Source organism: Ascaphus truei, chromosome 13 (genome assembly GCF_040206685.1).
Source record: "Ascaphus truei isolate aAscTru1 chromosome 13, aAscTru1.hap1, whole genome shotgun sequence".
Classification (NCBI taxonomy): Eukaryota; Metazoa; Chordata; class Amphibia; order Anura; family Ascaphidae; genus Ascaphus; species Ascaphus truei.
The window spans coordinates 12,968,122-12,992,988 of record NC_134495.1 but is presented as its reverse complement, the minus strand read 5'-3'; the positions used below and the strand labels follow the sequence as shown (position 1 = coordinate 12,992,988).

The 24,867-nt window shown below is 48.4% G+C and overlaps 1 protein-coding gene across 4 annotated transcripts in view; it reads left to right on the top strand.

Moving 5' to 3' along the window:
* Positions 1-14,531, top strand: part of ARVCF (ARVCF delta catenin family member) — a 61,337-nt gene extending 46,806 nt beyond the window's left edge. For 2 of the 4 annotated variants that reach the window (XM_075568576.1, XM_075568573.1), the window contains 8 exons: positions 509-659; positions 1,049-1,241; positions 2,462-2,573; positions 3,569-3,659; positions 4,181-4,234; positions 4,720-4,811; positions 5,560-5,675; positions 9,073-14,531. In XM_075568576.1, coding sequence (XP_075424691.1) covers positions 509-659; positions 1,049-1,241; positions 2,462-2,573; positions 3,569-3,659; positions 4,181-4,234; positions 4,720-4,811; positions 5,560-5,661 — 795 coding nt within the window. In that variant the 3' untranslated portion in view covers positions 5,662-5,675; positions 9,073-14,531. Of the gene's footprint in view, positions 1-508; positions 660-1,048; positions 1,242-2,461; positions 2,574-3,568; positions 3,660-4,180; positions 4,235-4,719; positions 4,812-5,559; positions 5,676-6,898; positions 7,156-9,072 lie in introns of those variants that run through there. The other 2 variants (XM_075568575.1, XM_075568577.1) reach the window with 2 other exon arrangements.
* Positions 14,532-24,867: the final 10,336 nt, after the last annotated feature.

The window sequence follows — 24,867 nt, the reverse complement described above, 5'->3', positions numbered from 1 at the left end:
TATACACATACATATATGGAGGCTGAGCACGAAGAGGAAGTGCTCCTATCTTGTTCCACCAAATGTTGATAATTCATGTGGTCTACACCAGTGGCGCTCAACTCCACTACTCAAGACTCCCCAACAGGGGCTGGTTTTAAGGATATCCCTGCTGTAGCACAAGTGGCTCAAACAGTCCCAGCTTCAGCACAGGTGGTGCAGTCTTCGACTGAGGCACCTATCCTGGACCTCGGATGTCCTCAACACCTGACCTGTTGGGGGGACTTGAGGACTGGAGTTGAGATCCCCTGGTCTACACTATGGAAACGTCTATGAATCTCTGCTTGTGTGACCCACTTCTGCAGTGATCCCTTTACTTCTTCAGGAGCCAACATTGTGGGCCCTTTAATACTAAAGTGGTTGGCTATGAATGTCCCCGTGGCTAAAGTTGTAGTCATTGCATATTTTTGCTGCAGGTTCTCAGTGTCTCTTTCTGACTGGAAATCTGTTCTCTTCCTCTGCCCTTCAGTGGTCCACCTATATCCGTGCCACGGTGCGGAAGGAGAGGGGGCTGCCCGTGCTCGTGGAACTGCTCCAGTCTGACTCCGACAAAGTGGTCCGAGCCGTGGCCATCGCGTTGAGGAACCTTTCGATGGATCGGCGCAACAAGGACCTGATAGGTCAGTCCCTTCCTGTGACCAACATGTATGGAGCCCGCAGGATGTGCAGTGTTGTATCTGGCAATTTCACAGGCATGATGAGCACCTGGCTCAAGAGCTTGCAATCCATTGTTTGTGTCCATTGCACAGTAGGCTTAACCCCTTCCTTTCCTGATTCCAGGGAAGAGTTAAAATAACTTGCACTGGGAAGCCGCTCTTTAACACCCATTATTACTGAATCACCCTTCTTTCCGGGCCCATTTATTACTGTATTGGTTACAGACTGTGCCATTACACCGGGTGTAGCCATTGGATTAATTACTTGCTCGAAGGTCTCGCTGAGGTTTGAGTGTCACAAAAGGTGACACAAAACCCCCATGATCTGAGTGTTGACTCCTCTCTCTCTCCAGGTAACTATGCCATGGGACAGCTGGTGCGTAACTTACCCGGTGGTCAGCAACGTCCAGCCAAGAACCTGGAGGAAGACACTGTTGTTGCCGTGCTAAACACAATCCACGAAATCATCACAGACAGCTGTGAGAATGCCCGCTCGCTGATCCAGACGCAGGGCATAGAGAAGCTCATCACCATAAACAAGTCCAGGTACCTTTAGTAGCTGAATAAAAAGATGGTCCATCCGGCCAACCGAGACTATACTTCACTATACAGTGAAGAACGGGCATGTTAAGGCCTGTAAGAAAATAAAAATCACCAGGCGCTAATGTGAGTGTTTCAGATGAGAGGAAATAATACAGTATAGTGAATGCAAAATATAGAATGAAATGATATACAACCAGTGTCAGTTTGCAGCTCGACCTTCAGTGGATCTTCCTTCTAGATCCTTATATAGTTGCAGTGTCCCAGAGTCAGGGAGCGCAAACACCAGGATGGACATATAGGGAGAAAAAACAATAACACAAATGATAGTGCAATCCTGTATGGTAAGGAAATCATGCAACTGGGAATGGGGGCATACACAGTGGATAAAACAGATGTGTACAGGGAGCATACACAGTGGTTGAAATCAAGAGTAGCCACACAGGTGTAAAAAATGGCAAAAAAGGTTTAGTTGATGGACATCAGGAGGCACACAGATGCAGTGGGAACTTACAATCAAGCCCCAGAATTCAGGCAATGGAAACGGACACAGACTAAGCTCTATTTCCATTGCCTGAATTCTGGGGCTTGATTGTAAGTTCCCACTGCATCTGTGTGCCTCCTGATGTCCATCAACTAAACCTTTTTTTGCCATTTTTTACACCTGTGTGGCTACTCTTGATTTCAACCACTGTGTATGCTCCCTGTACACATCTGTTTTATCCACTGTGTATGCCCCCATTTCCAGTTGCATGATTTCCTTACCATACAGGATTGCACTATCATTTGTGTTATTGTTTTTTCTCCCTATATGTCCATCCTGGTGTCTGCGCTCCCTGACTCTTGGACAATGTTAAGTCATGTGAAAGATGCAGAACATTCTCGTATCCAACATAGTATTTAAACAATTAGTGTGGTTTATTTTAACGAATAACGTCCCAACATTGTTACTTCTCTCTCCTACGTAAAGCGCATCCCTTTCATCCAGTACCCCTGTCATTCCACATCTCGTGGCAGTGTTAGGAGTGCTTCCGTGGAAATAGTACAGCTATTCACAGCTCAATCATGCTGCTGCCATAGGGACCAGGAACACATTGGTTAGCAGTCCCTTGTAATCACATTCTTCAGGGAAGGTTATCCGTCCCACCCCATATAATATGTCCTTTTGAGTGTCTGAACGTATCACGAGCGTCAAGAGGCTATTAACCCCTTGCCATCCATTCCAGCCAGTCCACGAGGGAGGTGAAAGCCGCATCCCATGTTCTGCAGATGGTTTGGAGTTACAAAGAGCTCCGGAGCACACTCCAGAAGGAAGGGTGGAACAAGACCCACTTTCAGGTAGAACTGGGCAGAGGGAAGATGGCACACAGGGAGCTTCATTATACTGGTGTTAAAGGGCTGATCCTCTGTCTGCCCTGCCTGGGTGTGGGGGGGGGGGTGGGTGTGTGTGTGGTTGGTGTGGGTGTGTGTGTGTTTATACCTGTACCTTTTTATCTCCTTTTATACTTTTCTTTGCCTTTCTCCACTGGGATCAGAGTTTTTCCTTTTACAAAAGATGATTTGGCGGCTCAATTTCCCTCGGTTTCTCCCAACACTTTAAGCACAGATAAAGCTATACTCCAGAGCAGGGGGCGGACACTTTTTTCCCCTCTGCGCCCCCCTGTCTGTTCACGCTCCCCCCACCCCCCACCTTCTTACCTTGCCTCCGATGTTCTGGCGTCATGTGCCGTCCCGTGGCCCGGAGACACGGTAAGGGAACTTACAGAGGCCTTGTGCGTGATCCCTGGCATTTAATTTAAAATGCTTTGGGGAAGCGCGTGTGGCCTCTGTAAGCGCCATGCCCCCCCAATTTGTGCACCTCTAAAGCAGAGGTGGCAAACTCCAGTCCTCACGGGCCACCAACCGATCAGGTTTTCAGGATATCCCTGCTTCAGCACAGATGGCTCAGTCATAATGACGGAGTCACTGTTTGAGCCACCTGTGCTGAAGCAGGGATATCCTGAAAACCTGACCTGTTGGTGGCCCGTAAGGACTGGAGTTGGCCACCCCTGCTTTAGACCATCTGCACAACCCACGCAGATTCCACACATCTGTCAAACATCATGCACTGATGAACCCACAGACCGCAAGGCTGCGTGTTGGATGTACAGCGCCAGCAGCCCACTTGGGGTTGGCAACTGCCACAAAACCAACATCCGTCTGTTTCACTCATTCTGCATCAGGTTATTTGTGAGCATCCATCTGCCCCTTTCACATGTAAATGCCCTGGCCCCCACATCACCATGGTACGGTTAGCATGTTACATGTGGGCTTTTCCACTTCCATGTTTGCAGTCTGCTGTATCAACGCTGCCAAAAGGATCCAAAGGCAATGGGAAATCTGGGTTTGACGACAGCACCCTCCCACTGGTGGATAAAACTCAAGGTGAGAGACACAGCTGGGAGTCTGTATGGGAAGCCAACCAGAGCCATGTTAAATCCTTTGTATACACATGCTTAAGCACTCCCAAGCACTGTGTGAAGCCCAAAACCTCAGGTCCACATGGATCCGAATGGCACAATGGCTCTTCCTGTGTCTACCTTGATTGACTATTACAGAAATACTTGGCTTAATCACCTAAGGGAAAATAAGGTTGTTGGCGGTCTCTTCCCAACAGTACACACATTTCTAGAATACTGAAATGCATTGTTCTTGGAGACACGATAACATTCTTACAATGCACCTTAGACAGAGGCAGAGTGATGTCTGCTCATTATCCTCACAGCCTTGAGGGATCTCCAAAGGCTTTCCAAACACAAGTCAGGAATGAAAATCCTGCAACCTTCATCACTGCCAGGCCCAGGATTAAACATTTAGCAGCTTCTTGTTTTAAGAAGAACTACTACCAGCTTGCACGTTTGCCTTCTGCAGTGGTGGCCGCTAACTGGATCTCTCGTGTGTTTCAGCAAACAAGAAGTCTGCAAGCCGGGACATGATTCCGATGGGGGAACTCGGGCCTGGTAAGCAATGGCTAGAACCTTCCTCTGAAAGAAGCCGCAGATCCCTCTTCCAAGAGGTCCCATGAAACTGTGACTCTCGCCTCTCCCTACATCTATCTTTGTAAAACCTTCCCCAACTGTGAAGTCTTCTGTGACACACATCTCCTAATGACTTTGTGTAGTTTGCATCTTAAGCCAAATCTTTTATTGATTTATTTCGAAGGTGAAGGGAGGCTCTGTAATTTGTAATGTAACCTCTCTGCCCCTCATCGCTGAAATATTTGATTGTGTTCACTTCTAACAATTCCAGTTAGTTATATACAGTATATTATTATTTTTATTTTTTTATTGTCCCTTTATGTTAAATGCAGTATCTATTGCAGTGCATTCTTAAACTCTGCATTGCTGTAGTGAGCGAGTTTAAAAGGAGTCGGTGCTTCTTGTGTTGTCTCGATTTGTAAGCTCTGCTGTCTGCCGGGCCGAAGACTCACTTTTACCATTCACAGATGGATATTCCACCATTGATCATCGGGACAAGGAACGCAAATACAGATCCAATGAGAACATGGGGGATGTGTCGGAGAAGGAGCCCTTGAAGGTACATTTTTGTGTATGTGTTGGTAATATGAGGGGTGTGTGAGTGAACTTAAATGGTGTGTGGGCATGATTGTGCATCGGGTTGTACTGGAGGGACTAGTTTCCAAGAACATGCTGCAAGTATTGTCCTCGTGATCTCCGCGTCTAGTAAAGGTAGCAACCCTTCACCCTTCAGTTTCATTGCTTTACCTTACTCTGTTTGGTCCCAGTGGCAGTGAATACTTTTTCTACTGAGAGAACGTAGCCACAAAAAAAAACTTTTTGGTCCTTGAATATTTACATGCAATAGCCAACACTTTGTAACCAACTCCAAGCTCCACAAGAGAAGTCCTTGTTGGGGGGCGGCCGGCTCTCCTTGCTAATTGCCATTGGTTAGAGGACAGATGAAGCACAAAATCGGTGTGCGTGTCAGACCCAGCAAGGACCTGTGGTTTGGGGGCTATTGTCTGTTTTTCTTTAGGGAGGAGCAGCTGAAGGTGTAGAGGGACACTTGTTCACATCATACTGTTCTGCACTTTCTATTTCACAGGAGGAATATTCTTTAGGAAATGCTGCTTTGAACTTTTCTCTAACCCATGAGAGATGTCGCTCCCTCTGTGTGTCCTGTGTGTTTGTTGTGTTGCTCTGCTAACCTCTAACTGTATGAACTAATGCCTGCTCCTCCTGGCGAGCCTCTGCTGCTCTCACACCTCTCCTGTGTCCTTGCATTAATCTCTGTTTTGCTCTCTCCTTTCCTGCTGCCGCTGCAGAATGACACAAATAAGAAACTCATAACCCGGAGCAACAGGCCTTCTGTGAATCTGGTGGATGCACGTGACCCTAAACCGCAGCCTGTTGACTCCTGGGTGTAATTTTTGCATGCATGGTAGGTCTTTCTAGTGACTCTGGGATCTTGGCAGTTTCACCGATTTGCTGCTGGAGAGGCAATGCAACAATGACACCTCTAGCAGTAAAAAGGGTTATTACCCAGTGGGTGCCTGGCCAGTCTGCCCCTTACCTCTCTAGCAGCAAAGGGGAGCCAATTCTGGTGTCCAAATGCCTTGAAATTTGCACTATAATCTGAGTGCCGCCTCCTTCTCACCCTGTTTTTTATGCTGATAATCGCCTCTTTGTAGAGCTGTAGCGGCTGGGATCGCCCCCGTTAACGCATTACGCAATGCAGACAATAACTCCAAACTGAGCCATTCTCTGCGCTTGCTAACACATTAACAGGAAGTCTGCAAAACAGCCAACACAAATCCCACGTGTGAGCCCACCCACACGTCTCGGACAGGTCTGCAGCCCTGCCTTTCCCCATTATCTCCCAGCATGCGGTGCTTCCCCTGCAGCCAGGGATTCTGGGAAATTACAGGGAAAAATACCTGCTTTGCCCACTAGGTGTCCCATGGTCATATTATGGCCTCACAGCTTGCGTTCCAGTGAGTGGTGTCGTGTATGCACAACTACGTAGCTGCACCGACCACACACAGGCACCATTCACAAAAACCTTGCGTGCTCTGTTGACGGTACCCACAGCGCCACCTAGTGATGACACCGTTTGTTCTCGTACATTGCTCCACTAACGCGACACCAGCCTGTGCGTGAGATTTGCACAAATGTGCACCATGAATGTTGGCCCCTGGCCCCCACCCCCCGCATGAACGGTGCAATAACAGCTGCTACATCTCTACTTCCCTAACCTGCTTGGGATCTTCGTTTCAATTCTCAAGCTCCTTTTTATCTAAATGAGGGGTGCACAACTCCAGTCCTCATGGACCACCAGCAGGCCAGGTGTTAAGGCTATCCCTGCTTCAGCACAGGTGGCTCAATCAGTGGCTCAGTTATTTTGATTGAATATTTTGAAGCAGGGATATCCTTAAAACCTGGCCTGCTGGTGGCCCGTGAGGACTGGAGTTGTGCACCCCTGGTCTTGGTCTTTAAATTCCCCTATTTCATCTCGATGCTACATTGTAAGGTGAGAACCCCCCGTGCAGGGAATGAGGATTTCCTGCCCTGGTTCTGCTGCTGTTGTCTGGGTTTGGATGCTGCGTTTTGCTTACACACGGTGGCCCGGTTAGCGTCTTTTCATTTATTTTTCCTCGGTTGTAGATTGAGAGCAGCGGGATCCCTTCTCTTGGAGAAGTTACCCAGTGACACTCGGGACTGAGACCTTCCTCTTTCTTGCCTCCTGTATTTAATGACTGTCCCACCCCATTAACCGCAGGCCCCAACGTCGGCCTCTTTACGGTCATAAAGTTCCAGAGCAAATAGTGTATGGGGGTCATGTTGGGCTCTACCACTGTTCATCCTACCCTTTCCCCCAATCATGGCAAAGGAAACACGGATGGTTATTTTGTTAGTTTATTTTGTTGTTGTTTTTTGTTCCCCTGCCCCCTCTCGTTCCCTCGTGCCCCTGTTCCCTCGTGCCCCTGTTCCCTCGTGCCCCTGCCCCTGTTCCCTCGTGCCCCTGCCCCTGTTCCCTCGTGCCCCTGCCCCTGTTCCCTCGTGCCCCTGCCCCTGTTCCCTCGTGCCCCTGCCCCTGTTCCCTCGTGCCCCTGCCCCTGTTCCCTCGTGCCCCTGTCCCTGTTCCCTCGTGCCCCTGCCCCTGTTCCCTCGTGCCCCTGCCCCTGTTCCCTCGTGCCCCTGCCCCTGTTCCCTCGTGCCCCTGCCCCTGTTCCCTCGTGCCCCTGCCCCTGTTCCCTCGTGCCCCCGTTCCCTCGGGCCCCTGCCCCTGTTCCCTCGGGCCCCTGTTCCCTCGTGCCCCTGCCCCTGTTCCCTCGTGCCCCTGCCCCTGTTCCCTCGTGCCCCTGTTTCCTCGTGCCCCTGCCCCTGTTCCCTCGTGCCCCTGCCCCTGTTCCCTCGTGCCCCTGCCCCTGTTCCCTCGTGCCCCTGCCCCTGTTCCCTCGTGCCCCTGCCCCTGTTCCCTTGTGCCCCTGTTCCCTCGTGCCCATGCCCCTAGTCCCTCGTGCCCCTGCCCCTGTTCCCTCGTGCCCCTGTTCCCTCGTGCCCCTGCCCCTGTTCCCTCGTGCCCCTGCCCCTGTTCCCTCGTGCCCCTGTTCCCTTGTGCCCCTGCCCCTGTTCCCTCGTGCCCATGCCCCTGTTCCCTCGTGCCCATGCCCCTGTTCCCTCGTGCCCCTGCCCCTGTTCCCTCGTGCCCCTGCCCCTGTTCCCTCGTGCCCCTGTTCCCTCGTGCCCCTGCCCCTGTTCCCTCGTGCCCCTGTTCCTGTTCCCTCGTGCCCCTGTTCCTGTTCCCTCGTGCCCCTGTTCCTGTTTCCTAGTGCCCCTGCCCCTGTTTCCTGGTGCCCCTGCCCCTGTTTCCTGGTGCCCCTGTTCCTGTTTCCTGGTGCCCCTGTTCCTGTTTCCTCGTGCCCCTGTTCCTGTTTCCTCGTGCCCCTGTTCCTGTTTCCTCGTGCCCCTGTTCCTGTTTCCTCGTGCCCCTGTTCCTGTTTCCTCGTGCCCCTGTTCCTGTTTCCTCGTGCCCCTGTTCCTGTTTCCTCGTGTTCCTGTTCCCTCGTGCCCCTGTTCCTGTTCCCTCGTGCCCCTGTTCCTGTTCCCTCGTGCCCCTGTTCCTGTTCCCTCGTGTTCCTGTTCCCTCGTGTTCCTGTTCCCTCCTGTTCCTGTTCCCTCGTGCCCCTGTTCCTGTTCCCTCGTGCCCCTGTTCCTGTTCCCTCGTGCCCCTGTTCCTGTTCCCTCGTGCCCCTGTTCCTGTTCCCTCGTGCCCCTGTTCCTGTTCCCTCGTGCCCCTGTTCCCTCGTGCCCCTGTTCCTGTTCCCTCGTGCCCCTGTTCCTGTTCCCTCGTGCCCCTGTTCCTGTTCCCTCGTGCCCCTGTTCCTGTTCCCTCGTGCCCCTGTTCCTGTTCCCTCGTGCCCCTGTTCCTGTTCCCTCGTGCCCCTGTTCCTGTTCCCTCGTGCCCCTGTTCCTGTTCCCTCGTGCCCCTGTTCCTGTTCCCTCGTGCCCCTGTTCCTGTTCCCTCGTGCCCCTGTTCCTGTTCCCTCGTGCCCCTGTTCCTGTTCCCTCGTGCCCCTGTTCCTGTTCCCTCGTGCCCCTGTTCCTGTTCCCTCGTGCCCCTGTTCCTGTTCCCTCGTGCCCCTGTTCCTGTTCCCTCGTGCCCCTGTTCCTGTTCCCTCGTGCCCCTGTTCCTGTTCCCTCGTGCCCCTGTTCCTGTTCCCTCGTGCCCCTGTTCCTGTTCCCTCGTGCCCCTGTCCAACACCATCTCTCTCTCTCTCTCTCATCCCTACGCCCCTTTCTCCTACCTTATATCTGCTCTTCTCTTTGTATTACAGGGTTAAACTTCCAATAATTCTGTTTGGGGGAGACATTCCTTTTTATTTTAATTTTAATTTTTTATTTTATAAACCAAGAATCACAAATTTGAATACACATAGGAGGAGTCCTTACCCACCACTGCCATGATGTTTCCACGGGGAGGACCATTGAACCCCTTTTGGAAAAAGGGACAGGATGAAAAAATGCCACCTGCGGTGTCTGAGAACCAAACTACGTGATCATAGCCAAAAAACTGCGGTTGTTTAATTTTTCTTCTGAATTGACACTTTTTTTAGTACATAAATGTAAAGTATATATTCATAAATAACATTCTCTTGGAAGCAGCCTGCACCTCGCCCCCTGCTCCGAAACTCTCCCTGTACTGATGGAAACCTGGGATGGTGCAGATTTGGGGACAAGAAGGTGACGAGAAGGGAAACTTTTAATGGGATAATGTCCTGTGCGAGAAGACGATGCCACAACTTTTGGGTGCCAACAGGAAGAATTGTGAGCACTTTCCTGTTTTTTTTGGGGGGTGGGGGGGGGGTTTTTTTGTTCCTCTCCTTACTTTGAACTGTGAAAATCCGAATGAAGTTTTGTGGACTGAGGTACATTTAATTTCTTTTTTATTTTTTCTGCCAAGGAGTGATGGGATTTTATTGGGTTTGTGGTTTTTATTCCAAGAGAAGGAGAATAAAGAAAGTCTGGATTGGGAAAGTTGGCTATAAGTTGTGTAACTAAGCTCCTTTTCATGGTAGGTGGACCTGTGATGTAGAGCAACACTAAGCATTACTGGTCTCCATCAGGGATTGGGTTGGAATGTGATTCTCAACGCTTCAGAAGCCCAGCAGTAAAAACCCCAGGACTGCTTTTTGTCTTCTGACTATGAAATGTGTTGCGATGGACTGGAATTCTTTTGGTTCTTGTTCCTGGTTGAAGTGGGACTCTTAATCGGAGTGTGCATGCTGTAAACAGGAATGCAATTTCAGCTCATGTGTACAGCTGTCATTCTACCAATGTTCCCCCAGCCAACTCATTCATGTGGCGGAGCATACATAGAACTGGACCATCAGATCACTAATAACCTGAATAAACAGAGCCACCAGCAGGCTCTGAAGTCTGCAGCTATAGTAAGTTATCTGGTTGCAATGTGTGTGCAGACACTTGTGCTGTAGGATCATTTTGCCTTTAACTCGTGCTCTCTTCAGTTGCATTGTAAACGTTTCCAAGGAGTATCCACCTTCTGAAGCTTGCATTCTCCCTGGCTAGTTTTCCTTATTTCATACTGACCCGATCAGATAATCCGGGACCTTTTATCATGGAATCATTGCAGCAAAACTAACCTTTTTGATTAAAATAACAAATCACAGTTGCCATTGGATTTTAATGTAATTTCAGTAGGTGCTTAATGAAACTTGCTACAAAGGGAAATAGTTTGGGTTTTTATTTTTTGGGATGTGTGTTGGGGGGGACTGGGTTTTATATTACTCTTCGATGTTTCCATATATGCTGTGCTGGAGTGTGTGCGTGTGTGCTGGAGTGTGTGCGTGTGTGCCTGTGTAGAGCTTTTCTTGGGTATAAAAAAAAAATATCAATGGGAACAAACTCCTATCATCGCAAGGCACATTACATTTAAGCTGGGGTGGTCCTTGTTAGCCCCTTGACTTCCCCTGTGGGATTAGGTGGTCAAAGCAAATTGAAACCTCCTTATTTGAAGGTTTTGGGACCAATCACCATCCTTGGGCTATGTTGCTCGGCCTCTGGCAATCCGGGTAATGCATCAACTTCTCCATTCACAGGAATTCTGTGTGTGCTTAATAACCAAAATCTCCAGGTTTTCAAAAGCGCCACATAATAATAATAATAATTATTATTATTATTACCATGCAACTCCAACTCTAGCATGTTTGTTAACCTCTCCGGATTTGGGGTAATCAGGCCTCCCCCAACTATTGGGAAACAATTGACCGTTTCATTGCCACACACAGCTTCAGACTCTAGCTGAATCACTGGTACACCTCTTAGCTTTTTGCCTGAATAGAGCAGGTTGTCGTTTTCCTTATTTCCTGCGGGAGGAGCAGTTTGTGTACTTGTTTGTTCAACCCCGATTGGAAGGTTTGGTTGGCCTTCCGATTTAATGGCCCTGCAGTACAGATACTACTGGAACACACGGACCTGCTGCATGTGAAGTCTCAGGAACTGATTAAACCTTGGGCTGTGATTGGAGGTGGTAGGAGTATCGGACGAAAGCCATGCAAACCTATTTATCATCCCTGTAGTAAGAAACACTCTGCTCAGCATACCTGAGAAATTGGCCATTACTCTCATAACCATTAACACCATCAGTACTAGACCTAACTCCAGCAGCTTTTACAGCCTTAAGGTCCGGAAAGGAAAATGGTTTATACTGTAGAAAAACATCCACTTTAAGCCGATGTGTGGCCAAAAGACAAGACTGCCAGCAGTGGACCCTAATTTGCTCCCAGAAGTGTGTGTTTTTTTTTGTTGTTTTTTTTTGTTTTTTTTATTGCGCCCATCAAATAAGTACATTTGTTGTTCCTTTCACTATAATCACACATGATGTATCTAAAAAAACAGAATTGTTCTGCAAGAATACATTGTATATTCATAGATGGTGCTCTGTGTTTTGAAGATCACGACCATTATCCTGGACAGTCAGACGATGTATAAACTTGTATATATTGATTGTTTATTTGTTGTGTAAAATATAGATTTGCCAAAATAAGGTGATTAGTTTGCAGTGGGCAGACTAGTTTAACTGGGGGGGATTTGAAGAAGATAAACTGAAACCCTTCACCCCAGGGTTTTGCGTTCTTACTTTGTGGAAGAGCCGTCGCTGTGAGCAATTTCCGGTCTCTGTGTCCAGGAGGCGCCCAAAATACGGTTGTAGATTTCCTAATGTCTACCTGTGATCTACAACCAATCTTTGCTATCACACCTGGTGTCCATTCCTAAATCTGGGTCATGAACCCTGTAATGGTGCCACTCATGAGGGTAAACATGTATGCCAGTCATTGGCACTTCTTGCTGTTCTCATTCAAGAAGGGTGTCTGCATGTTGAAATTGTCTGTCATTTCTACTTTGGTACCAATACGTCACTGGTCTCTCTGGCACTGAATGGAGAAGCAATGAAGTCCTTTAGCAAAAACACGTTCGTTGCATTTTAGGCGTGTCATATGAATAATGGCTGCTTGTGCAATCCTTCATCATGAACACCCACATTTAAGCAGCGGTGATAACTGTGGGCCATGCTTGTTGGGATGAAGGTGGACAGGAGGAGTGAAGGAAGGGAGTAGCGGGTGTGAGGACCAATTTAAATGCGGCGGAGGGGATTCCGCCATCATTGCGTAGGAGCCCTTATGTTACATTTGCATTCAGGTCTTAACCAACAAGTTTACACTTAAGTGAATTTCAGAACAGACGTTCAATTACAGTTAGAAGAGAAGGTACTGGGGACTTTCAGCATGTGTTCAAGTCCTTCATCAAACGTTACATCACCAAGACACCGCTCTTTGCTTTTTGTTTGTGGCATCGAGTGCCTACTCTTACCCTCTTTAAAGCAGCAATCCCCTGGCCAATATTTATTTTTCTAGGGTACCTGAACCAGGTCGTCCCACCAAGTTAATCAGTGGTTTCCTGCTAGTGCCCAAGCGGCAGCCATTTTAATTTGTTGTAGTTTCTTTAAGAACCCTATGAATGTCCAGCCAATAGAAATACTAAACGTCTTCGCTTCCCCGCGGGAGCGCGCCCAGACCCCTGACCCGATACCATTTTGTGGCAGTAAAAATGAGCAGCGCGGACGTCTTTAAAATCTCGCTAACCGATACGTTGCGGTTCTTTGGCCAGGGAATGGGTTGGTTTTCACACAGGCCTACGGCAGTAATAAGGCACTAGATAGAAACCTTATTACACGTATCCATATAGTCTGTCTGCACTGCAGCCAAATTAAAACGCTGATGGTAAAAAGTGCTTCAGTACTAGATGGGCCAGCATGAAGTTCTCTCGATGTGGGACGCGTGTTCTCGGCAAAACCCCAGGACAGCTCTAGCTGTGGTTTTTGTTTTTGTGGGGGTTTGTTAAGGACATTTGCTGTATTTTTATCTAGTGTTTAAATGTTTTTATACTTTTTTCCATTTGTTTACTTTAGCGCGAGTTGTGTAGCTTTGTGGTGTACCTTCAGTGAGGGGACAGTCGCATCAATACTACAGGACCCTGCTCCGCACGATCCAGCTGAGGCCTGCTTTCCGGTTGTGTAGTTTGGGTGATTTTAGGCACTTCGTCCCAGCTCTGTTCTTTAGTCTGATTTTGTGTTTACTCCTGTTCAAACAAAGCCAAGCCCAGAAAACCACTGAGGGTACCCCAGCAGCAGACTTAGCTATTCAGTACCAGAGAGGCCAGTACCACATTGCCCTCTGTGGATCCTCTGGTACTGATTGGATTTTACAACTATGCTCTGTGTGTGAAAAATTAATAAATGTTTGTCTTGTTTTTGCATTCCTAGAACAGGCATCTTCGCCCCCTCTCCAAATACCCCCCCACCCACACGATCCCCACATGGCCTAAGCTGTAAATAATCCTTTTTTGTTCTGTTTATCAAGATCACATAAGCAAGAATATTTAACTCCTTCAGTGCCAGATGGAACAGCCAAGCATTGCTCTGGCAGCAAATAAAAGGTTATAAATAATCATTAAAAAAAAAGAAAAGCAAACTATAAACTTTGCTGGTAACTAGTCACTAACGTGTTTGTAGCGGTCATGTGCCTTAAAAGAAGAACTTTCATGATGGGTAAAAGAAACAGATTTGAAACTGCTGAAAAACAATGAGCAGTGTGTCTCTTTCCTTACGTTGTCTGGGTAAGTTATGTCCCTGGGATCTTAGACTAATATAATTATTCTTCAATTAACTGGTTTGAGTTGAAGATTAGGAGAAAAGATGGAGTTCCCTCCCCCCCTCCCCCTCCGCAAGTGATTATATGCGGAATGAAAGAACACGTTGCAGTAACATTGTATCATATGCTGATGTTTTACTAATCTGGATGGGTTGAATGCCTGTAACGTGCCAGGTGTGTAAAATGACAACTTTGACATGTTTTCAATAAACGCTGCCTGGAACGGACAGTCTGCACTTTCACTTGTGGTATCTGAACGCTCTGCAGCCATTCGATGCACCTCGTGCTCAGACATCAGGAGCAGGTTCAGCGAGTGCTAGATTATTCTCTCCTGCCAGAACCATGTGTGTATACTGCAGGGTGCAGCCACGCCTGGTGGAACTCTGCACTTACCGTCTGCTGCAGGTCAGTGTAAGGAACTCTGATATAAGTTGTTTTTTTTTCATTGGCTTCTGTTTTTTTATTTTATTTTTTTTTAGCAGCAATCCATCACAGGAGCCAATAATAATACTATGTCGCCCCCTGATCATGTCCTGCTGTAAAGAAATAAAAATAAGGGTTTTAAATCATGGTTTTCTTAATTTCTAGCGTCTGTGGTTAGACTGCACTGTGCTCCAGAGAGACATTTTAACTGCCCGTACATATATTTTAAATGCTTTATATATTCTGAGTAGCATCAAATGTAAAACAAAAAGAAAAACCGCGTTGGAACAGGCAAGAAAATAAAATGTGGAAAAAAAAAACATTTTGCTTTAAGGTTCTTCGAACACTGGTACAGGCATACCCCGCATTCGCGTACGCATATATACAGGCATACCCCGCATTCGCGTACGCATATATACAGGCATACCCCGCATTCGCGTACGCATATATACAGGCATACCCCGCATTCGCGTACATACAGGCATACCCCGCATTCGCGTACGCATATATACAGGCATACCCCGCATTCGCGTACGCATATATACAGGCATACCCCACATTCGCATATATACAGGCATACCCCGCATTCGCGTACGCATATATACAGGCATACCCCGCATTCGCGTACGCATATATGCAGGCATACCCCGCATTCGCGTACGCATATATGCAGGCATACCCCGCATTCGCGTACGCATATATGCAGGCATACCCCGCATTCGCGTACGCATATATACAAGCATACCCCGCATTCGCGTACGCATATATACAGGCATACCCCGCATTCGCGTACGCATATATACAGGCATACCCCACATTCGCATATATACAGGCATACCCCGCTTTCGCATATATACAGGCATACCCCGCATTCGCGTATGCATATATACAGGCATACCCCGCATTCGCGTACGCATATATGCAGGCATACCCCGCATTCACGTACGCATATATGCAGGCATACCCCGCATTCGCGTACGCATATATGCAGGCATACCCCGCATTCGCGTACGCATATATACAAGCATACCCCGCATTCGCGTACGCATATATACAGGCATTCCCCGCATTCGCATATATACAGGCATATCCCGCATTCTCGCACGCATATATACAGGCATACCCCGCATTCGCGTACGCATATATACAGGCATACCCCGCATTCGGGTACGTATATATACAGGCATACCCCGCATTCGCGTACGCATATATACAGGCATACCCCGCATTCACGTACGCATATATACAGGCATACCCCGCATTCGCGCACGCATATATACAGGCATACCCCGCATTCGCGCACGCATATATACAGGCATACCCCGCATTCGCGTACGCATATATGCAGGCATACCCCGCGTTCGCTTACGCATATATACGGGCATACCCCGCTTTCGCATATATACAGGCATACCCCGCATTCGCGTACGCATATATACAGGCATACCCCGCATTCGCGTACGCATATATGCAGGCATACCCCGCATTCGCGTACGCATATATACAGGCATACCCCGCATTCGCGTACGCATATATACAGGCATTCCCCGCATTCGCATATATACAGGCATACCCCGCATTCGCGTACGCATATATACAGGCATACCCCGCGTACGCATATATACAGGCATACCCCGCATTCGCGTACGCATATATACAGGCATACCCCGCATTCGCGTACGCATATATACAGGCATACCCCGCATTCGCGTACGCATATATACAGGCATACCCCGCATTCGCGTACGCATATATACAGGCATACCCCGCATTCGCGTACGCAAATATACAGGCATACCCCGCATTCGCATATATACAGGCATACCCCGCATTCGCGCACGCATATATACAGGCATACCCCGCATTCGCGTACGCATATATACAGGCATACCCCGCATTCGCGTACGCCTATATACAGGCATACCCCGCATTCGCGTACGCATATATACAGGCATACCCCGCATTCGCGTACGTCTATATACAGGCATACCCCGCATTCGCGTACGCCTATATACAGGCATACCCCGCATTCGCGTACGCATATATACAGGCATACCCCGCATTCACGTACGCATATATACAGGCATACCCCGCATTCGCGTACGCCTATATACAGGCATACCATGCATTCGCGTACGCATATATACAGGCATACCCCGCATTCGCGTACGCAATGGGACCGGAGCATGTATGTAAAGTGAAAATGTACCTAGCGTGAAGCACCACCTTTTTCCCCACTTATCGATGCATGTACTGTACTGCAATCGTCATACACGTGCACAACTGATGTAAATAACGCATTTGTAACAGGCTCTATAGTCTCCCTGCTTGCGCACAGCTTCGGTACAGGTAGGGAGCCGGTATTGCTGTTCAGGACGTGCTGAAAGGCGCATGCGTGAGCTGCCGTTTGCCTATTGGGCGATATGTCCTTACTCGCGAGTGTACTTAAAGTGAATGCCCTTAAACCGGGGTATGCCTGTATATACAGACATTGCTATAGCACAATACCTCAGGAGTGGGCAACTCCAGTCCTCAAAAGCCACCAACGGGTCAGGTTTTCAGGATTGGTGGTGCAGTGGTGGATTGAGCCACCTGTGCTGAAGCAGGGATAATCTCGAAATCCTGACCTGTTGGCCCTTGCGGGCAGGAGTCGGCTACCCCTGTACTACATGAATTAACGGGGCTTACAGTAGGTATGAGATGTAACGATCTGATCTTCACTCTTCACATGTATGCTGACGGGCGCCGGATCCCGTGGAGGGAAGAGGAGATCCCACAGGTTTGCTGAAAAAACAAAGTTGAAAATCTAGTGCGCAGCCAGGGGAGCGGGTCAAAATGGATCTAACAGGCCTGTCTTAAAGCTGCAGTGCCCCTCATCATATGTCTCTTATTACACTTTGGACGTTCTTCATTAAATAATTGGATCAGAAAAAGAAAAACCATTGGCAATCATATTGTGCTTAAATGACGTCCTCTCCAATCATGATACACGAGACATCGTCAACATCGTTTCTATTGAAGAAAAAGGCAGCCATTATTTTTTATTCTTTTTAACCAATTCCAAAACTATATATTTTTTTTTTATTATTATGGAATACTCGCATTTTCAGCTTTTGCCGTTTGCAGCCACTAAAAGATTTTAGCTCCCATATTTGTATTTCCATGTAGAAATAATTTATTTTTATATTAAATCAGAGCATGTGCCAAAACAAAAATAAAGAAAGGACATGGCTTTATCTGCTTCATGAACAAAATGAGGGTTCCCCATGCACACCTGCTATAGGCCGATGGAACCGACGCGGATTCCGGTGCTCCTGCTCAGAGGGGGCTTCCTGCGCGATCCTATGCAGAAGAGTTGAAGGGGAAGTCACTGCAGTCTTGCAACACAATTCAACGAAGCCAAAGAAAACCAGCGTTTGCATGGCTACATCAACTTTGGTCAAGGCGAGGGTCCTCAACCCCAATCCCATTTCCTACCATTCTATCCCCCCTGAACACCGCCTTTTCCAGTGCGTCTTCCTTTTCCGTGTACGCTATATGCACTCTGTAGCTGGTGCAGTCGTAGTGGCCGCTAGTCCGGACGTGTTTAAGGAATTTGGGGGTTCTGGGATACACCACGTTGTCCGCCAGTAATACTGCGCCCTTCCTGAGTAACGCACACTCCTGCGCAGAGCGAGAGGAGCCGGGAAACTGTCACACGTGTCCGTAATGTCAACAGCAGCATTACGCATGGCACGGTGCAGCATGAAAACTAGATGCAATAATGCGTTGGGGGGGGGGGCAGGGGGCACTCCAGTCTAAAGGCCACCAACAGGTCAGGTTTTAAAGATGACTGCTTCAGAACAGGTGTCTCAACCAGACTGACCTGACGGTGGCCCTTGAGGACTGGAGTTGGCCACGCGTGCAATAATACAATGTAGCACGCAGCAACATTAGGCCGGGGCCATAGAGTCTTGATCAGAGCGGAGGCGCGCTGACGCTGAGGCTCGCCTGCTGAAGTGCGCGATTGCATGAACTTGCAGGCGAGCCAGCATGCGCGAAGGGAGCTGGGGGGGGGGGAGGTGGTTGGAGGTGGGGCAGTGACGTCGCTGGGCCAATTGCCCGCGACGCACTGACGTCAACGTCACGGCGCCGTGACGTTGACGCTGCGTCAGGCTGATTGGATGTTTTCAGCCGACAGCGCGCCGAAAAACAGCTTGGCGCTCGGCTGAAAACTCCAAAGCCTGAGTACGCCTGCGGACGCTCGCGTGAGCCCCCTCTCAAGGCATCCTCATTGAGGATGCAGGGGCTCAGCGCGGAGCGTCCGCACGGCTCAGCGCGGCCTGTCCTTCTATGGACTCGGCCTTAAGAGACGGCTGAATCATTCACTTTTGGAAATGATAAAATCCCTATGCGTTTTTTAGTGGCATTGGCTTTTCTTTGCGATATGAGGCCTAATATGTGTTGGTCACGGCCGCCTTTTTTTGTCGGCAAAACGAAAGCGGGGTATGATCTTGTTGCACTTCCATAGCCTGCATGGTTGTGGGAATCTTTCTGATTCTACCTTCCCGTGTGTGTGAGGCCGTAAGTGTGAATGTATAAAGATCCTCAACACAGAAACGGGTACCAATAGTGCACAGGACGTTTAGGAATGGGCTCACCACCAGTAACGCCGCATCCGGTTTCTACCTCTTCCACATATGATCAATAAACACACAGTCGAGATGTTCCACCGCTTGTTTCAACTTCAGCTCGGGGATCATTTCCTCTGACGAGCCCTGCAGAACTTGCACCTGGATAACGGGTTCCGGAGGATTCCAACAGCAGAAAAGTCGATTTCAATGTAACAGCTAACAGTATCGTTAATAATTCATGTGCATGGGGACCTTTCGCGAGTCAGGAGAGAGGCCCTGTATTGTACATTCCCTTTGTACTGTGTGACTTTTCGCTGGGGTTATGGGGTCTTGTCATTTCATCTCGTGTTCCTCAGCTGCCTGGGAGGACGAAGTGGCCCAAGCAGAGTTTGGCTGTCTGGCACATGGATACAATATGGGGTGGTGTTGGTGGACAGACACTATATGCAGTGGTTAACGTGTGACTTCTATGGGATACCAAATACAGTACTAGTACTTTCTTGTATACAAACCTGACGTACCACTAACTATTTCCTTTCATTTGCAAACTTAGTGTCACACTTTTCCAAAGAAAATTAGATTTAAGTAAGACGCTTTCCTTTTGTGTGAGAGCGCCAAGATTGGATAAAACCTTCTACAAGGCCGAAGAGCTGCTTATCGCCCAAGTTTAAAACCAGTTTAGACTTTTGTTTTCGTAGATCACTACATTTAAAGCACGTCCACCAGTGATATATAAATCCATTTTGTATATAACACGGTGCTTGCAGTAGGTATGAGATGTTAGGACTTTATCTTCACTCTTCTGACATGTATTGTTATGCATACGCAATGCATAGGAAAGAGTTTGTGAGCATACAGACTGGCAACAAAGTATTCCTGAAACTGCCGGCTTGAGTATCGCGTATGTCTGGGATATATTAAACCGTATCTTGCACTGCGGCAAATTCAATCACCTGCCTGGCCACTGCAGCGTGAGCCGGGTTCGTCTACACGGTGAGGAGGCGAGCTATCCGGACAGCAGAATATCCCCAGTACGTACCCAGCTCCAGTAATACTGACGGGTCGGTCTCTTTCACGACTTTATCCAGGATCAGGCCTACAAATGAAGTAGCGCGTGTACTTGTACACACACCCCTGAACAGTCAGTAGAGTAATCTGGGTGCATACTGTCCGAGGTATAATGCAAAAAAGGTCAGGCTGTCCAGTCTCCAAAACATAAATGTATTAGTTATTTTCTGCCATCTATATAGTAAGGCACTCCTCTAGTTACCAACCCGGGTGCCGTGGATGTGCGAGTATGGGCATCAATCCAAAGATAGATCCAGCATTCCTTGGGACTTTCAACAGTAGGGTTTCCGTAGGAGGGGAGAGGTTGGTATGGGATGCACTGTTTGAAAAGAGAAGCAATCTGATGTGGATAGTATTCCAATAGGCTCTCTGTATCTGATATCATATCAATACAATATGGAATAAACCCTTGGGACTTTCATGAAGAAGTTAATGTGGTGATTGATGTTTCGTTTCCCATTGGAACCTTTTGGCGAGATGATCGAAATGTCGATTACCACATTAAATATTTCTTGAATAAATGTCCCAAGAGTGCTGGATCTATTTTTTAATTGATATCTATATCTACTGTGTGCATCTGACCATGCATTGAAGTTGCTAGGTATTTTAGGCCTAAAATAGCGTAAATGGCTGCTTCAACAGATATAGAATTACCCCTGGTATCATTTAGGAAATTGATGGCCATATAGCTATATTATGAACCGGCTCCACAGAACGTGTTTTACAGCAAATGCATAAGGTTTTTAGTGTCCTTATTCCATCTGAGAAGTGGGGACATTCAGTTAACGTCTGGAAGTGAAGGCTTCTGGAGGGGTTGCTTTACTTCTCAGCTGATGGAATAACGGGCTACATTTTGCTCATTCAATTTTATAGTGCAGAATATGTTGCTGGGGCTTCAAGAGCAGGAAAGGTTAATAGCAATTTGTTTGCAGAAATGTTGCACTGGTCACTGATCACTGATCACCAGCTGTATGTAAAGTTGAGCTGGGCTCTTCCTCCCTCTCCCCCCTACAGTGCCACAAAGCAAAGGTTATCTGTTGCAATACATGGATACTCTGTTACCTTTCTACTCGGCCCATTCCTTCTGGCTGCAGTATTAGTCAATATTACCCAGCCTGCTCTGGGGGGTCGCCGCACACTGCGCTCTGCAGCACGAAGTCCAGGATCCGCTGCTCCTTGATCTGAGACATTACTTGTTACCCTGCGACAGATCGGCAGCCCGAAGGGTACCAAGTAACATAAGTACGTAAGTAACATAGTAACACTTTATACCGGACGCCTGCTATGTCGGACATAAGGCTGCGATTATAGTAGGCTAAAAAGGTGCGTGCGGTTTTCGCGCGCTGCGAGAACAAAGTGCAGCAGCTGATACGGGCCGCGCCATAGTGCGCGCAGGCGCGATGCAGAGCGACCGCGCGGCAGATTTTTCGAAATACATCATTTTTGTTTTTTTTCTCGCGGCGGCCATGTCACATGAGCGGTTCAGCCAATGATGGCGAACCAGCCTGGTGACGCGTCCGCCACGCTGAAAGTTCCGTTCACCCATCGCTCGGGCGACGGGCGCCCCTACTATAATCTTAGAAACCTATTACTTAAGATGCTTACGTCTGGTGCAGATCTGTTGGCCAGAAGGGCTTGTCCTCTTCACACCCGGCTGATTATATTACACCGGGGAAAGGACAAGCACAGAATGGGACATCCCAATTCTAATGGATAATACTAGATTGAGACATTACATATTAAATCCTCAATCCTATTGCGCCATAAAAACATTACATGACGACTGTGAAACGGGCCGTGCGAGGCGCATTCCTATACGGACACAGGTTAATGTTCATGAGGCTACGGCCCCGCTGTCTGCCTGCGTTGCACGCGCGCCTGTCAGGCTGGTGGCACGTGCAGCCGAGTTCCCCGGTCTGCAGGGAGGCGTGGCCATGATGTCACCCAGCAGGTTCGCCCTCATTGGCTGAACCGCTGGGGGCGTGGCCTAGCGCTCCGTCGCTAGTACTGAGCACAATTTTCTAGGAAGCTGTATCTGTCGTTTTTCATGCTGTTTCTCCGAATGTTTTATCACAGGCACGAGGCTCCCTACGTTTTAACTGTGTTTATGCTCCAAATAGTCCCTAAAAGCCTGATCAAAGTTAATCATCGCCTACCCACCTCTGGTAACCCTGAATACTTGCCAAAACACACTCCTATTTCAATACAAGGACGCATCATCTTTTCTCTTCCCCCCCCCCCTGTCGCTCTTTTCTCTTTCCCCCCCCCCCCCCGTTGTGCTCTTTTCTCTGCCACCCCGTTGCTCTTTTTTTTTCCTCTCCCCCCCCCCCCCGTTGACTTTTTTTTTCTCTACCCCCTTGCTCTTTTCTCTACCCCGTCTCCCTTCTCTCTCTCCCCCCCGTCTCTTTTTTTCCCCCACCCGTCTCTTTTCTTTCCCCCCCGTCTCTTCTCTTTCTCCCCCCCCGTCTCTTTTCTCTTTCTCCCCCCCCCCTGTCTCTTTTCTCTTTCCCCCCCCCTCCTCCTGTCCCTTTTCTCTTTCTCCCCCCCTCCTCCCCCCGTCTCTTTTCTCTTTCTCCCCCCCCTCCCCCCGTCTCTTTTCTCTTTCTCCCCCCCCTCCCCCCGTCTCTTTTCTCTTTCTCCCCCCCCTCCCCCCGTCTCTTTTCTCTTTCTCCCCCCCTCCTCCCCCGTCTCTTTTCTCTTTCTCCCCCCCCCTCCCCCCGACTCTGTTCTCTTCCCCTTTCTCTCGGGATTCCAATTGTCTGTTTCATTTTTCCTCCACTCCCCCCCTCCTCCTCCCCTCCCAAGTGTTTTGAATTAAACATACTGCCTTGTGTTGTCTTTGTGTCTTACCTGCGGCTGCTACAAGAGGTGGAACTCTACAGGTAACGGTAAAACCAGAAGTGGAGCGTGATCAGGAGGTGGTGTTTTGCCACCGGTTTAATTAAGACCGAAATCCCTACATATAAATCTACACGTACAGGTGGCTGAGAGCCAGTGAGAGGTGTATAAGCACTTACACACCGTGGCACGGAATAGCCACTCGTGTGAGCCGCTGTGACTGCAGTTTCTGGAAGTACTGGGAGCGTTAAGTCACATGAGGAATTGTCACTTCCTACAACCAGGATAACAAAACCGACCGGATGTTTTTTTCGTTCTGAGTTGATGGAATATGACAGGCGCAGGGAATGGAGCGCAGTGTGCAGGGGGAGGCTGGGATAGGCTCTTGTAATTGGCTGTGGCATGCGTCACAGTGTGCTAGATACAGGGCTCCCACTTCTGTAATCATTCGTAATGTTCTGCAGGATCTGTCTGCTTTCAAAAGAAACCCTTTCATTCGTGTCCTGTGTGAATGAGCCTTGTTTTATACGGTAGCCCGCTGGAAATGGATAAATAAATAGTATTTTCTTTCTAGTTCTCATTAGAATCACAGGTAGTCCTCGCTATCCAACGTTTCACTTTACAACGAATGGCATATCCAACGCTTTACAATGCAGCCCTATGGGACGTTTTTCGACGCCGGAATGCGTTATCCGACGCTCACCGCCACTGATTAACACGGGACTCACATTACAACGGTGTCACTATCCAACGCTACTTACAGAACGGGTTACGTTGGATAACCGAGGACCGCCTGTAATTATGTTTCAATGTTATAGAAATTGTGGTTTTTAGAAAGTGTAGATGGAGGACTAGTTTCTGTAAAGAGTTGATTGCTTTATGCCAATTGTCCTGATCTCACAGGGTTGCCCCTAACCGCAGCCTGTGCTCTCATTGAACTTGCCCGTAGGTTCTTACTGCGTCTTAATCTCCCTGCAAGCGGTTTCCATTCACTAATTTTCACTGGGTACTTGCCATGCATCTCCCCTGGATCAGAGTGGGGCCTACCAGGGGATGAAGCCCTGAGAGTTATTGCCACGAGTGTTTGTCTAGGTCAGTTCATGTGAAGTGTTTTAGATGGTGCCTCCATCTTTTAACCCACGCCCAGCCTGCACCTACCTAGCACCCTGCAAAGGCCTGAGACACTTGGCACTGCCAGTCTGCTGTGACCCCCTGTAGCAGCGGGTAGGGAGGGTTACACAAGTCTCGTTTGCTTACTGGGAGATGAAATCCTGAGGGTTGGAAAGCTCTGGGCACTAATAACAGGATCAGGAATTCAGTGTTGAATATTTAAATCAAAGTGGTCTGATTTATTTGATCTCCCGTAAATAATAATACCACTTGGGGTGCCTTTGCATGTCTCAGGTCTGCAACCCTGCCTTTCCCCATAATATCTTCGCAAGCAGTGCTTCCACTGCAGCCAGGAATTCTGGGTAATGACATGCAAATGAGCACAGAATTCTCCCAGTCTTAGAGTGAAAGCTCACTGGGCTAGAGCTTTATTATATACACTTTTTTGTACTTGCATCTATAAAAGTCACTGAAACCTCAGAATGAGTTTCCTGGCTTTAGGAATTCTGCTGCCGTTTATTCTACCACTGATCCAGTTTCAACACGCCGAGGTTCAGTGCACACCCGCATTCAGCGCACACCCGCATTCAGCACACTCTCATTCTGCGCACACCCGCATTCAGCGCACACCCGCATTCAGCGCACACCCACATTCAGCGCACCCACATTCAGCGCACCATATCATGTACTTTGTATACTGTTATTTAACAATTATTGTTTCTATTTTTTTAAGATACACCCCCCCTACCCCCCCTTCCTGCCAGGCCAGAATCCGCAGGCAGTGTGTACCGTTTAACGCTGGTATTTTAGGATCGTGGTAAAACCAAATTGGCAGCAAAAAACAATCCAG